Here is a 12738-nt window from a genome sequence, read left to right on the forward strand (position 1 = left end):
CTCTCTTACTAATGCTGTCTTATTTAGAAAGAACAAAAAATGCAGAAATGCATTTTGTTTGAAAGTTAGTTATCCTCCTTCTTAACATTTAACCCTAATTTATCTAATGCTGTCTTTTTTTTTTTTTTTTTTTTATTTTCCCATTAGAGTGACCTCAGTTCTGTGGTAATTTTTATTTATTTTTTTATAAATATATGTGCTTTCTTAAATTGTCTTCTATTTGTCTCTGTGCCTGTTAAGATTATTTATTTTAAAAACATAATGGAAAAGAATGTTCTGCATAAAATTAACTGATACTTTCACATCCATTCTTTTTTAATATATGCAGCTATATATAATCCTTTTAAAATGTTAGCTCTTTCTTTAATACCCATTGTTGAAACCAAAAGTTGAGACTTTTTTGGGATGGTAATTCTACAAGTTATTTTACCATAATTTTAGCAGGCATATGTATTTATCTTTTTTTTTTTTTTAATTTTATTTTTTAACTTGACAAAGAGATTTGTAATGGTTTCTTTCATGTTTGGGGAAACTGAGTTTAATCCCTTTTTACATTTTTGCTTTTGGGAGAATGTAGAACATTAGTAATCAGCTGTTTCCAGTATTTAAATTCAGCTACAAGATTATCTTCTTGTTTAAGCTGTAATAGATCCCTTTTCTGTTTGCAGCAGGTGGAGACAGTGGGTTTCAGGAGAGAGCACCAAATGTCTTATATCCTCCTTCATGCTAGTTACAACTATGCTTTCAAACTTTTGATTGCATGCAGTGATGATTTAGTATGGTATTTCTGCATTATTATTTTACTTCAAGGGTTAAGGTGTGCGCTGTGTTAAAATGAACTGAATTCTTTATAAGCACTTGAGTTTAACCATACTATTAAAACGAATCAGCCTTGGCCTTATTAAACTAACTTGCTTTTTCATTATGCTGCTTTTTTTTTTCCCCCTTCAACAGAGCTCTTTCTAAATTTTTGCTGATGGTTGCTGCATTAAAAATAACTGATGTGATATTTGGGTAAATGGAGATTTTAAGCAATGGATTTATGGGAGATAGATAGATAGATATATAGGTATATATAGATATATATATATTTTCAAACAGTAAGAGTTTAAGTCCATAGAGATACTTGGATGATAGTTTAAACTGTTAAATCGGCACACACTATATTAATTGAGAAATGTTAGTTACGAGGTCAGCATTTTATTTGAATCTCTCTCCACCTTCTCCCACAAGTGTTGGACCTGTCCGTAACATGTGGATTTGGTGGGCTTTCATTACTGTATGTATACTGTTATCATTCCTCAGTTTTTGTTTTTTACATTTTTAGGACATAATGGAGGTCTCCAATACCTTTCCATGCTTCTGCTTTTAATATAGCATCTTTTGAGAGTAAATCATCGGAGAATATTTATCCCATTTTGTCCGCTTTAATTTACATGCAAGATCCTATTTGCATAACATAAAATGAGACATATTTGCAGACAATCAGAAAAGTAAAAAACAAAAAAAACCCTATAAACATAAGAGAGAGAATCTGTACCCTTTCCCTAATCCTACCAAGGGGCCCAGATTAGTTCCTGCTGAAATCATCAAGCCCCATTGACTTTAGTTGGTGCAGAATTGATCCTTAACTAATTACAAAAGGAATTTCTTTTCAGTTCTCCCAATGCTTTTTGCCTCTGATAACCTGGACTTTCCAGCAATTATTTTAGTCTTAAGATTTTAGAACTTCAAGGTGTTGTCACCTATGTGGAACTCTAGAGGAGCCATAATAATACACACACTCCCAGTTCCTTGCTTTCTATGCTGAAGGGTAAACCCTATCTTTCTTGGTGACTGGCAGCCTCCATCTGAACTCGCACACTTGAAACCATGTGCAGCCTGATTCCCATTATAGAGCACCTTGCACGTACCATTCTTGGACGTGAACACTAAAGGAGACTTGATGTTTCTCATAGAATTTTTGGATATAGAGTGCCAATGAAATGATGGATTTACATAATGTTAGTAACTGTTGCATGATGTAGCTGAACAAGGGAGGAGATTGGATTGCTTTGTAGCTAGTACATTTCAATGTCCTTTTAAAGTAATACTAGAAGCTCAGAGCATATATCTAATCTCTTGTATTTCAGTTCCATAAATAAACTACTCGTATTAAATATTCCTGTAATATTTATTTTTCTTGTACTTAGCTTGATGCACCAGTAATCTGGCATGGCATGTCTTTAATGTACATTGCAATTCCCTAACTTTCGTTCTATTACTTCAAAAATTATCTTAAATAAAAGCTAAGTTGTTGCTGACTTGAAGAAAGCCTTGAGAAGTTATCATTCAAAACCTTTTAAAAGAATAGGTGATAGAATGTAGTACAGCTATCCCACATCCATTGTTTGGCAAGATAAATAAACTAACGCTTTTGCTCCCATTAATTGTATTGGGATGCAGATTTTTTTCTTGCATTACTTACTGTAGCTTTGATTTGCAGGCATGAACTAATCACATTTTGTGATTTAATATTTTTCAAACAATAAGACACTGTACTTTATTTACAATCCTAGTAACATCTTTATAAACTTGGTCCTCTGCTTTTTCAGACAGATGAAGTATTTCTGGAAGCTCAGATTCAGAATATTACAACCTCTCCGATGTTTATGGAGAAGGTTTCATTAGAGCCATCTATTATGTACAACGTAGCAGAACTAAATACTGTCAACAAAGCTGGGGAAAGGTAAGGAAAAATTCAGAGAGAAGCTCCTGTTTGACTCAAACTGCTATATTAAATATAATTTTTTAAAGATAAAAGTTAAAATTAGCATCATGTTAGTAGTCTTTAGTACTCAACTCTCCTTTGGGAAACTAAAGAATTGAGCCCCTACTCTTGACATGTAGAGGTAGGAGTGGGAAAGGGTACAAAAGTTTTCTTTGTATAAATGCTATTTTTTACCGTCATATTTGAACTCAGACACTGAAAACGGATGGTGTTGCTAACCTGCCCCTTACATGATAAACACCAACTAGATATGTTGAAAATGTACTCCCTTCTTGGTGTTTCATTTATTGTTTACTTAAACACAAACTTTAGCCTGAGCTCTTTCTAACCTTGCTTCTTCCTAGGATTTCTCCCTGCAGGACACCTTTGACCTTGCCCCCACTGCTTTCTGCTTTTGCGAGAGCTTTAACCCTTTTGTACTTCTCAGTTATAACTAATAAGACTCACTAGAGCTGGCTGCCAGGGTAGGTCAGCAGAATGGCCCTGCAAGATCCTAGAAAAATGTAGTATTTATTTTAATATATGCGACAGCGCCAGTTCGCAACCTTTTCTGGTCCATGAACCACAAAATGACTGAAAATCATCCTGTGACTCACCATATCCCACAATCCTTCTGGTGCAAAAGATTGTGGGATTTGAATAATGGATGACTTTTTGGTCATTTTGTGTGTCAGATCCAAAAATGGGAGTAAGTTAGGAATTACGTTGTTGCTGTGGGGTAAAGTGTGACTTCTTCTTGCCTGTAGAGGGCTCAGCTCCAGGGCAGAGGAAGCATTGTTCCTATGGGCTGTAAAGCCTACACCAGCCCTCCATGCAGCACTGTTTCCCTTGTCCTTGAGCAGAATTACATGCAGGACAGGGATGGTGGAAGAGATGCTCTGGGATTGGGTGTGAGGGGACCGAGGGTAGCAGAAGCAGAGATAAGAGTAGGGATTGAGCTGCTGTTGGATTTTAAATAGTTCTCAGACAGCATGATGTAACCCACCAGGTGCACTCTTGCTCTCCACTTTTGGATCAGGCTTCCCCAGTTGAGCAGTGCTATAGTATGGCATCTAAATGGTATAGTAGACCAGCTCAGGAAGGGCATTATTGTGTAGGTACAGCATGGAAGAGCTGAATAATGGGGTATCAGGGATAGCGGCAGTGGCAGAGAGGACTGGACCAAGAATCAATGCAAAGAAAGACAAAGTCATCTGAGATTTTGCAGGTGAAGAGTGGGGACAGTGTTGATGTGTTTCTTCACTAGTAGGATGAAGTGGTGATACTAAAAGATAGGAAGAATTGCCAGTGCTAGGTTTTTAGTATACAGTTCTTAAGCCCAGCTGTCCTTGGACTGTGCCGAAAGCCATCGGCTTTCACCAACTTGAATTGGTCTTCCTTCGCTAAAATACCTGTTCCTTCTGGTTGGAAGATAGCTGAGCCTCTGGTGGAGCAACCAGTTCCAGTAACATCTCAGGAAGCTTTTGAGAAAGGGAGTGCCATTATGCTATTACCAGTTCAATTCTTCGGTGCTACAGGATGGTGTTTAGCCTAATTTGCTCTTGAATTTATTAATATTACAGTAGATGTTGCTCTAGGCTGTAGAATTGAACTGGTAGGTTATTAAAGTTACCTGGTGTGTGGATTATTTTTAATGCAACTTAGAACACTATCAGTACGCTGTAAGCAGGTTCGAATGAGTGAATCCAGTTTCCTAAAATAGATTCTTTCCCCCTTCACTATAAAACCTCTTTCAGCAGACCTTAGTATTGTTGGGAAGAATGTCAGTTTGGCCAACATGTCATCTGTAGAGTTCTTTGCTTATTCACACACTGCAGTGTTTTTTTCCACAAGGGAGTACAGGCAGCCTCATTAAACTTTTTCTTTTTCTTTTTTGTTAACATAAATGTTTTGGCTAGAAATATTACTGATATTTAGAATATTTATTCACATTCTACTTTTGTCTGTTTTATATTAATTTTAACAGATATAAAGACAAAGCAGGCCTCTGATCATGTACTTAGTTAAGGTTTTGAGATCAGCTCCATTCCTGTACATAGAATGCCTTTCTCAAATTATTAGGACAAATATTATTGGATGAAATATAGAAGTTACATTTTTGCACATTATGTTGCCAAGTTCTTATTTACCTCTCTCCCTCTCCCACCCACCTTGAACCCAGGCTGAATATAGTGCAAATTATATCTCTTACTTGATATATGTGATAAATGGAGCAATGCTACAGCTGTTTGTTTGAATTTAAAATGAGGCTGATGTTTTAATACGCTGGTCTAAAATGATACTTAAAACTTTCACAGTGCTTTACTTTTTCAAAGTTGTGTACAAACCTTGTCTAAACTAGATAATCCTGTTTAAAAAAAAAAAAAAAAAACCACAAAGTGTCACCAGAAGACTATGATTTAGGCTAGAAACTAATGGACAATACAAGCTATAATTTAGCAAAACTGACTTTCCCAGGACAGCTTTTCCCCACATGTAAATATACTCCTCATGGTTATTATACTTATAAATATTTTAAATTAGTTCCTTGATCCTGAATTCTTCTCAGTATGCTTTGTTTTTCCTTGTTTGGCATGATCACTGTCTCTGCTTAGCTTATTTTCCATGTTTCTGTAAGAACGACTTTCTGTAGGCGTCTTTCAACTTTGAATAAGAAACCACACACAAAGTAAATAGGATTTTATTGGATTATTGCTAAGGCTAAGATCAAGAACCCTGTTGAAAAGAACAGTTTAAACTGAGGAACAATGTTCTTTCTTCTAGTGTCTCTACATTTGGTTCAAGGACATATTTACAACCTATGGATACTCGTCAGTATTTATACTGCCTAAAACCCAAGCAGGAATTTGCAGAGAAAGCTGGAGTGATTAAAGGTGTAACAGTAATTGGAAAACTAGACATCGTATGGAAAACAAACTTAGGTGAACGGGGAAGGTTGCAGACCAGCCAGCTCCAAAGAATGGTAGGTCTTTTACAATCAAAAAATCCATTTTCAAGACGACTGAATGCTAAATTGAATACATAAACCATGACAAGAAAGAAAAGAGTTCACAGTGCCTGCCTGCTAGCTGAACTTATTCTGAATTCAACATGTGTCTTTATACTTCACACACATTTTGGAAAACTATGGAGTATAAATTTTCAGCAAAGACTTGCTCTATGAAGTGTGAAAAACCATGTTTCCTGAGGTAGCATAGCTGAACAATAATGCTGGTTTTCCTGATGTTTGTGGGTGTATGAGAGGCAAAATTCCTTTCAGCTTGCTTGATATTTTACTTTGCATAGCAACATGTCCATTTTTGAGACATTGAACCACATAACTTAATGGATCATAAATTTAGAATTGCAAGAGTAAAGCATTTAATTTACCAAAGTACCAGAGAATAAAGAAAAATTAGTTCTTTGATTGGAGTTTGCCAACATATTGAAGTGGAGTTCTTGTCTCAAAAGGGAGTGACTTTAAATATGGCTCCTCTCTTATCCCACAGATCTGCTCCCTTTGTACATTTGGACTCATCTGCTTTCTTAAGAAGAACATAATGAACTATTCTAATGAAAATAGTTTTTATATTTTACTCTTCTTAGCTTTGGAGAGCCAACACTGCAAAAATGAGTGAATTCTATTCTTCCTTCTTGTGACTCATCAACAGTTGCGTACAAGTTCTTATTACAGGGCCAATCGGTCATCTGTGCAACCCCATCACAAAGAGTTAAATTTGGCTTGTAGCAGCACCTTTATTGATGGTGAGGGGTTCTTCCTTTCCCACATACCAACTTGACAATTGCATCCCAGGCTGCACTTGCAGAACTAGCAGTCAGGAAAAATGTCTCTTTGTAACCAGTTGTTTGCAGTGGTGGTGTAGCTGTCTTTGACTCAAGATTTGAGAGAGACAAGGTAGGTGAGGTAATATTTTCTGTTACTGGCAGATGTAAGCTTTTGAGGCTCACATAGCTCTTAAGATACTCGGAAGCTTGTACCTTCCACCACCAGAAGGTGGTCCAATAGAAGATATTACTTCCCCTAACTTGTCTCATTATAAACAGTATGTCGGATATGGAATCAATGAAAGACAAACCTGAAATGCAGCATTGCTACTCTGAGAGTCACTTGGAAGTTCACATCGAATTACTGACATTTCTTTTCCTTTTTACTTGTATGTACGTTTACATCAAGCATCTTTTTTCCCCCACATCCAATTGGAAATGGTCCCTTCTGTAAGCACCTTTCATCTAGTAACTGTGTGCCACGATTTTGTAGATATCATCATTATTGTTCACATCACTAGGACTTCATAGGTATACTGATGCACCTCTAGCCTGCTTGCTTATGTCCTTTGTCAACCAACTCTCCCATCTTCAGCCTACCTTATCGCTAATTCCTCTTTAACATAAATCCTTTCCCCTTTAAAACAGACTTTTCCCACCAAAAATCAGAGTACTTTCATTCTGTCCCCTTCCTCATTGGACACACTTACTTGGTAATTTGATTATCTCCAGTAGCTTAACTCCAGCTGCTGGTGCTTGAAAAGCCAGTAGTACTCCTCAGTTTCCTCTTCACTGGGCATATGGAAACCGCAGCTGACTATGTAATGAATCTCCAAATTTCAGAGATGGGTCCACTTCTAGTTTGTCATTGTAAACCAGTGGTTCACAGTAGCCCTCTTTCTAACGAGAGCTGTGAGGCGTTTTCTACCCTTAGCTATTTCAAAGATACATGCTGCGTGGCTCACAAATGTTTCATTTTTCTCACTATCCAATTAGAACTTGACTCCCACACTTCTCTCCTCTGACCTTTCAGTCCCGTCAAACTACTTCCTTGCTAGATTCCTCTTCATTCATTCATTTTCTCCTGCTAACCTACTTTTACTATTTATCACTCCTGCCATTACTTAATGGGAGTTTTTTGCCTTTTACTTCAGTGGGTCCAGAATTTCACCCTTAATATCTGCTGGCTTTCACATTAACTCTGAACCACTGCTTGTCATCCCCTTCTGCAAATACTGACTTGACCTTTCCTTGCTTGCTAAATAGTCTTACCCTATTCATACGATTTTCCAAGTAAGGTTCTAAAAAGGGTAGAACAGTCTGGCTTTGCTCTCTGTCACAGCACTGAGGCTGCCCTTCTCTGCGTGGTTAATGACATACCCCTTTCCTCTGGTAATATTTTTCTTTCCTTCTTTTCCAATTTCTCTGTCTATGTGGCTTTACACAATACAATTCTTAAGCACCTCAAGCAGAAACCTGGTGTCTAACTGAATTCATACACTTAGTGGTACTCTTTCATTTCTGACGAAGGCTTTCGATGTTCCCTTCCATTTTCTCGTATCTAGGGCTTCACTTTTGGCCTCTTCTCATTCTGGACTTTCTAATTGTTAGCTTCAACTTTAGATATTGCTTTGTGCATGTGAAATCCATCTCTTCTCTGGCTCATCAGCTCTGTCTGTCTTCCAATCTTAATTCCGTAAGATGTTGCTAGACCTTAACATTCTACTGCTGAATGGCACTGCTGTTTTTCTTAATCCCAACTCTTGAGAGAATCTTAGAATACAGTCAGGAACTCATCTGATTTGGGGCTAGCAACTGAATGAGCTGTAGTGGGCCCAATAAGCCCTGACTAAGTGACTATGCTACCTGATTGGTCAGAAGAACCAATAAATGATCATTGAAGCCCTTAGTAACAGCAATACAAGGGCTGCTCAATGTGTTCCATGCCCACAGCTGCACCAGACCTGCTTCCTACCGAACCCTTTCTCTACCCCTTGCCTGCTCCACTCCAGCCCTAGACTCTGCCTACCTGTGAATGCCTCATTCCTAACACCTGGCTCTGACCACTGGCTTGTCTCGTGACCACTCCAGCTCTGCCCTTTGGTTCTGTTCTGACTCCTGACTCCGATCATTGGCTTGCCTCCTGACCACACCTCCGGTTCTGCCCTCTTGATTCTGCTCTGGCCACTAGGCAGCACTACCTACTCCTTGGTTTGTGACAAATAATGTGGCCAAACTACCCTCTCGTTTATGAAATGGGATCAGATCCTTTCCATTCTTCCTCACCTTCACTGGATTCCTATCTCCCAATCCCACTGAACACATCTGATGGCCCATTTTAGCCTGCTTCTCGTGTGTTTGCCTCTTGTGTCTCTTCCCCTCAAATCCCGTAAGTTAAAGGTTGTCCTTTTTTATAGCTGCTGTATTGATATGGAATTCTCTCTTAAGCAACTGTTTCAGCTCTTCAAATGAGTTTAGTACTTGTCTACTTGCTTTAGTGTTCAAGAAGGCTTTCCTTGCACATCTACACTTTTAAAAATTAATCATATTTCTCTGTTTCATATATGCCTTTCAGTCTGCCAGCAAGTATGTGTTCCCCCCTCTGTCAATCATTATCTCTTTGCATCACTTCTTTGTAAAGTGTTCTGTGATACTTGCTGAAGGATGCCATATGAAAAGTTATATTTCATACAGGAAAACATATAATAAACATACCACCACTACCCTAGTATTTAAGTGCTTCATCTCAGTGAGACTCAGGAGAGGGAAGAAAGAAAAAAGGCAGGTGGGAATGGACAGTTAAGGCTTTTGGAAATAGAACGTAGAGCTTTTTATCTCCAGTTTGCTGGCTTGAATTCAGCCCAAGCTGGGAGTAACCAAAGCCTCTGCAATATGATAGCTATACCAGTGAGCTGTGTAAAATGACTTGAGTCTCAATCCAAATTGTAGTGGACAAGTGTCAACATCAAATGCCACCCAGTTACTAGCAATATTTTTGGCAGTCTTGGTAGAGGTTCTATAGACAAAGGATATAGAGATTTATTATCCTCTGACTCATAGAATCGATAACTCTGTCAAGGATGAGATGTATTAGTGGGATAGTGTGGGGAAACGTATATTTCCATTATCCACGCTGTTGCTTGCTTTTGAGCACAAGAAAGATTTTATCACCCTCAGAGAGTGAAATGTGGCTCATATTAAAAACTTAAATTAAGAAATTGGAAAACTTAATCATAAGGAGTGTACAGTTCAGATCTTGTTATTTTTCCTCTGTCTTTCCCCATCTTAACTTGTGATAAATGTATTTGTTTTTCTTTCTATTTCTTAGGCCATTTCTACACTAGCACTTGTGTCAGCAAAACTTTTGTTGCTCAGGGGTGTAAAAAAACACCCTCAGAATGACATAAGTTTATTGCCAGCATAAGTGCTCATGTGTACAGTGCTGTATCAGTAGGAGACGGTCTTCTGTTGACATAGCTACCTCCACTAGTTGAGCTGGTTTTATTATGTTGACAGGAGACCTCTCTCCCATCATCATAACGTGACTGCACGAGCACTTTTACAGCAGCACAGCTGAATCAATACCGTTTGTAAGTGTAGACATGGCCTTAGTTTAAATTTGTTAGACTAGACGAAATGAAAGTTCAGTACAGTACTTCAGCTTTGTTATTAATCACTTGAAAAGCTAACTATTCTTGTACCTCTGCAGGCCCCAGGTTATGGTGATGTAAGACTTTCTTTGGAGACTATACCAGATACTGTAAATCTGGAAGAGCCTTTTGACATTACGTGTAAAATAACAAATTGCAGGTAATATCAATTGGTTTTTGAGATTTTTTTTTTTTGATAGGCGAAGTTTGGTTTTTTTAGTGCTTGCTGCGAAAGTAAATTTTAAACATGCATCTTTGTAGATGGATATCTATATAGATAATGCCACATATTGCTACCCTTTGTTTGAAATACATTTATATTAGAGTAAATTAAAGTGATTATAAAGCTATAATTACACCAAAGGGTGATGGTGATACTACTGGAATGGCTTTGGATGTTGCCAAAATTCTGTGATGGAAGTCTGTGTAACTGCTATTTTGTATATTAATGTGGATACAAGTTTTAAGTTACAAAACATCTTACATGATTAGCATAAATGTAAACACTAAGTTAAACTACTTCAACTAATTTCCATAAGAATAAAGGATACTTTCAGTGTCAACATTAACTGTCACTTATCCTGCAACCCCTCAGAAGCATTGTTCAATTGTTTTTTTTAATTAAATCTATCTAAGTCTTGAATATCAAGTTGGCACTTGACATGACTTGTAATAGTCATGCTACAGTAGGATTGTAAAAGTACCAAAAATAATGTAATTCTCAGCAGTAGCTGAGGCCAGGAAGTAAAGGAAAGCAATTATTCTGCATTTATCCTTTTTGGTAGTCTTACACATGGGACAAGAAGTGATATTATGGTATCCCAGCATGGCTACCATCTCACTGTACAATTGTTACATGTTTAAAACAAATATGTAACCGACTAACTTTTGAGACTTTGACTTGTAATAGATCACCTTAACTTCAGTAATAAACCATTCATATCAGGAGTTTCTAATGAGTGCTCACAGAATTGTCAAGCTATTGTACTTCTGTAGTCTTTCTTGAATGGTAAAGAACTAGGTTTATTCCTTATTGTTTGCTTTCATCTAGCAGTGAAAGAACTATGGATCTGGTTTTGGAAATGTGCAATACTAATTCCATTCACTGGTGTGGAGTTTCAGGAAGACAGCTTGGAAAGCTACACCCCAGTTCATCCCTTCATCTTGCACTTACACTATTGTCTTCAGTACAGGGACTACAGGTAAGAGACATCAGTTTAACAACGTAACTGTGAGATATAATATGTATGTAGTGGCTATTTTATGATCACAGTAGTGCAAAACTTATTATCTACTTACTAAAATTTGTACACATCTTTTTCCCATTAGAGTGTCTCTGGCTTAAGACTAATGGACACGTTTTTGAAGAGAACATACGAGTATGATGATATTGCACAAGTCTGTGTAATTTCTTCAAAAGTAAAAGAACATTGAAGAAAAATCCTTTTAACATTTCCCCTGGGGTTTCTTGGACCAACTTCCTAAATTTTACATCTGAATGATGCCAAATCATGTTTAAAACATCTGCAAATGGTATAAGAATGTTTATTTATTTGTGTCTTCTGTGAACATTTTTGGAATGTTTTAAAATATGTTTTAAAGAGATAACTATACATATTTTATCTATTTGAAAATAAAATCTTTAAAGTCTGAAAATGCAGCTGCCAAGATTTCTTGCACTATTGTATTGAATATGCAGCCATCTTAAGAACGAAGTTATCTACTTCACTGCTGGCTTTAAAGGGGTGCCCATTGTGGCACTGACTGCAGAACTGCTTTAAGTTGGAGGGACTAGCCTCTAAATTGCAAGGTTTGTTGTTTTTTTATTAAAATTCAGTTCTCATTTTCACCCTTCTTCTGTCAGGGACTTGAGGATTTGGACTTGAACTCCAGTGTGCAAGCACCACCCGCTTCCCCCTGGGTACCCAGAATTGTGAGGCACCTCTCCACTACCTGCCCTTAGCAAGCAGCAGTTTTGTCTACCGCCTGCTGTGCCTCAGCTCCCTGAAACCAACACCTCCTGTCACACACAAGCACTCTGCACACCTCGCCCTCTCTGTGCAGGATAGTGATAGACACATACCAACCCGAGTCCTTGGAGTGCTCCCTGCAGCATCCAGCCCCTGTCACTGGATACTCTTGGAAATTACCTGATAGAATGAATTGTTGGGGGGAGAGGGGACAGTCCATTTTTTCATAATAGACTGTGGAAACTTTTTTTGTATTCATACAGTAAACATTTTTCCCCATGGCCTTGTGTTGGTTGATAATTTCATACTTACCCGAAGTGGCCGGTTCCTATATCCAGGTTATTTTCAAGACTAAATAAAGAAAAGTCCTTCTCTCTGGCTTTTCACATTTTCCGCCAGGGTTATCGCACAGCAATCTTGCCTAGTTTGAAATGTTAATTTTAGACTTACCACTATTATCATTTTTTTTTTAAGTACAGGTAAATGGAGAGAGGTGTTTTTTTTTTTTAAATATATGGGATGGATCATGACTAGATTAATAAATTAAGAGAGCAAGTGGTAGTGGCCAAGCTAAACTTTTTCA

The 12738-nt window shown here is 37.6% G+C and overlaps 1 protein-coding gene across 5 annotated transcripts in view; it reads left to right on the forward strand.

Moving 5' to 3' along the window:
• Positions 1-12383, forward strand: part of TRAPPC13 (trafficking protein particle complex subunit 13) — a 45065-nt gene extending 32682 nt beyond the window's left edge. The window contains exons 8-14 of one of the 5 annotated variants that reach the window (XR_013346130.1): positions 148-165; positions 2595-2728; positions 5534-5732; positions 10245-10345; positions 11237-11387; positions 11515-11718; positions 12050-12383. Coding sequence is in view for 4 of the 5 variants with exons in the window: in XM_077816937.1 (XP_077673063.1) it covers positions 148-165; positions 2595-2728; positions 5534-5732; positions 10245-10345; positions 11237-11387; positions 11515-11619 (708 nt within the window). In the remaining variant the exon portion in view is untranslated. Of the gene's footprint in view, positions 1-147; positions 166-2594; positions 2729-5533; positions 5733-10244; positions 10346-11236; positions 11388-11514; positions 11842-12049 lie in introns of those variants that run through there. The other 4 variants (XM_077816937.1, XM_077816939.1, XM_077816940.1 and 1 more) reach the window with 4 other exon arrangements.
• Positions 12384-12738: the final 355 nt, after the last annotated feature.

The sequence above is a fragment of the Eretmochelys imbricata genome, chromosome 5 (genome assembly GCF_965152235.1).
Source record: "Eretmochelys imbricata isolate rEreImb1 chromosome 5, rEreImb1.hap1, whole genome shotgun sequence".
In the NCBI taxonomy this organism is placed as follows: Eukaryota; Metazoa; Chordata; order Testudines; family Cheloniidae; genus Eretmochelys; species Eretmochelys imbricata.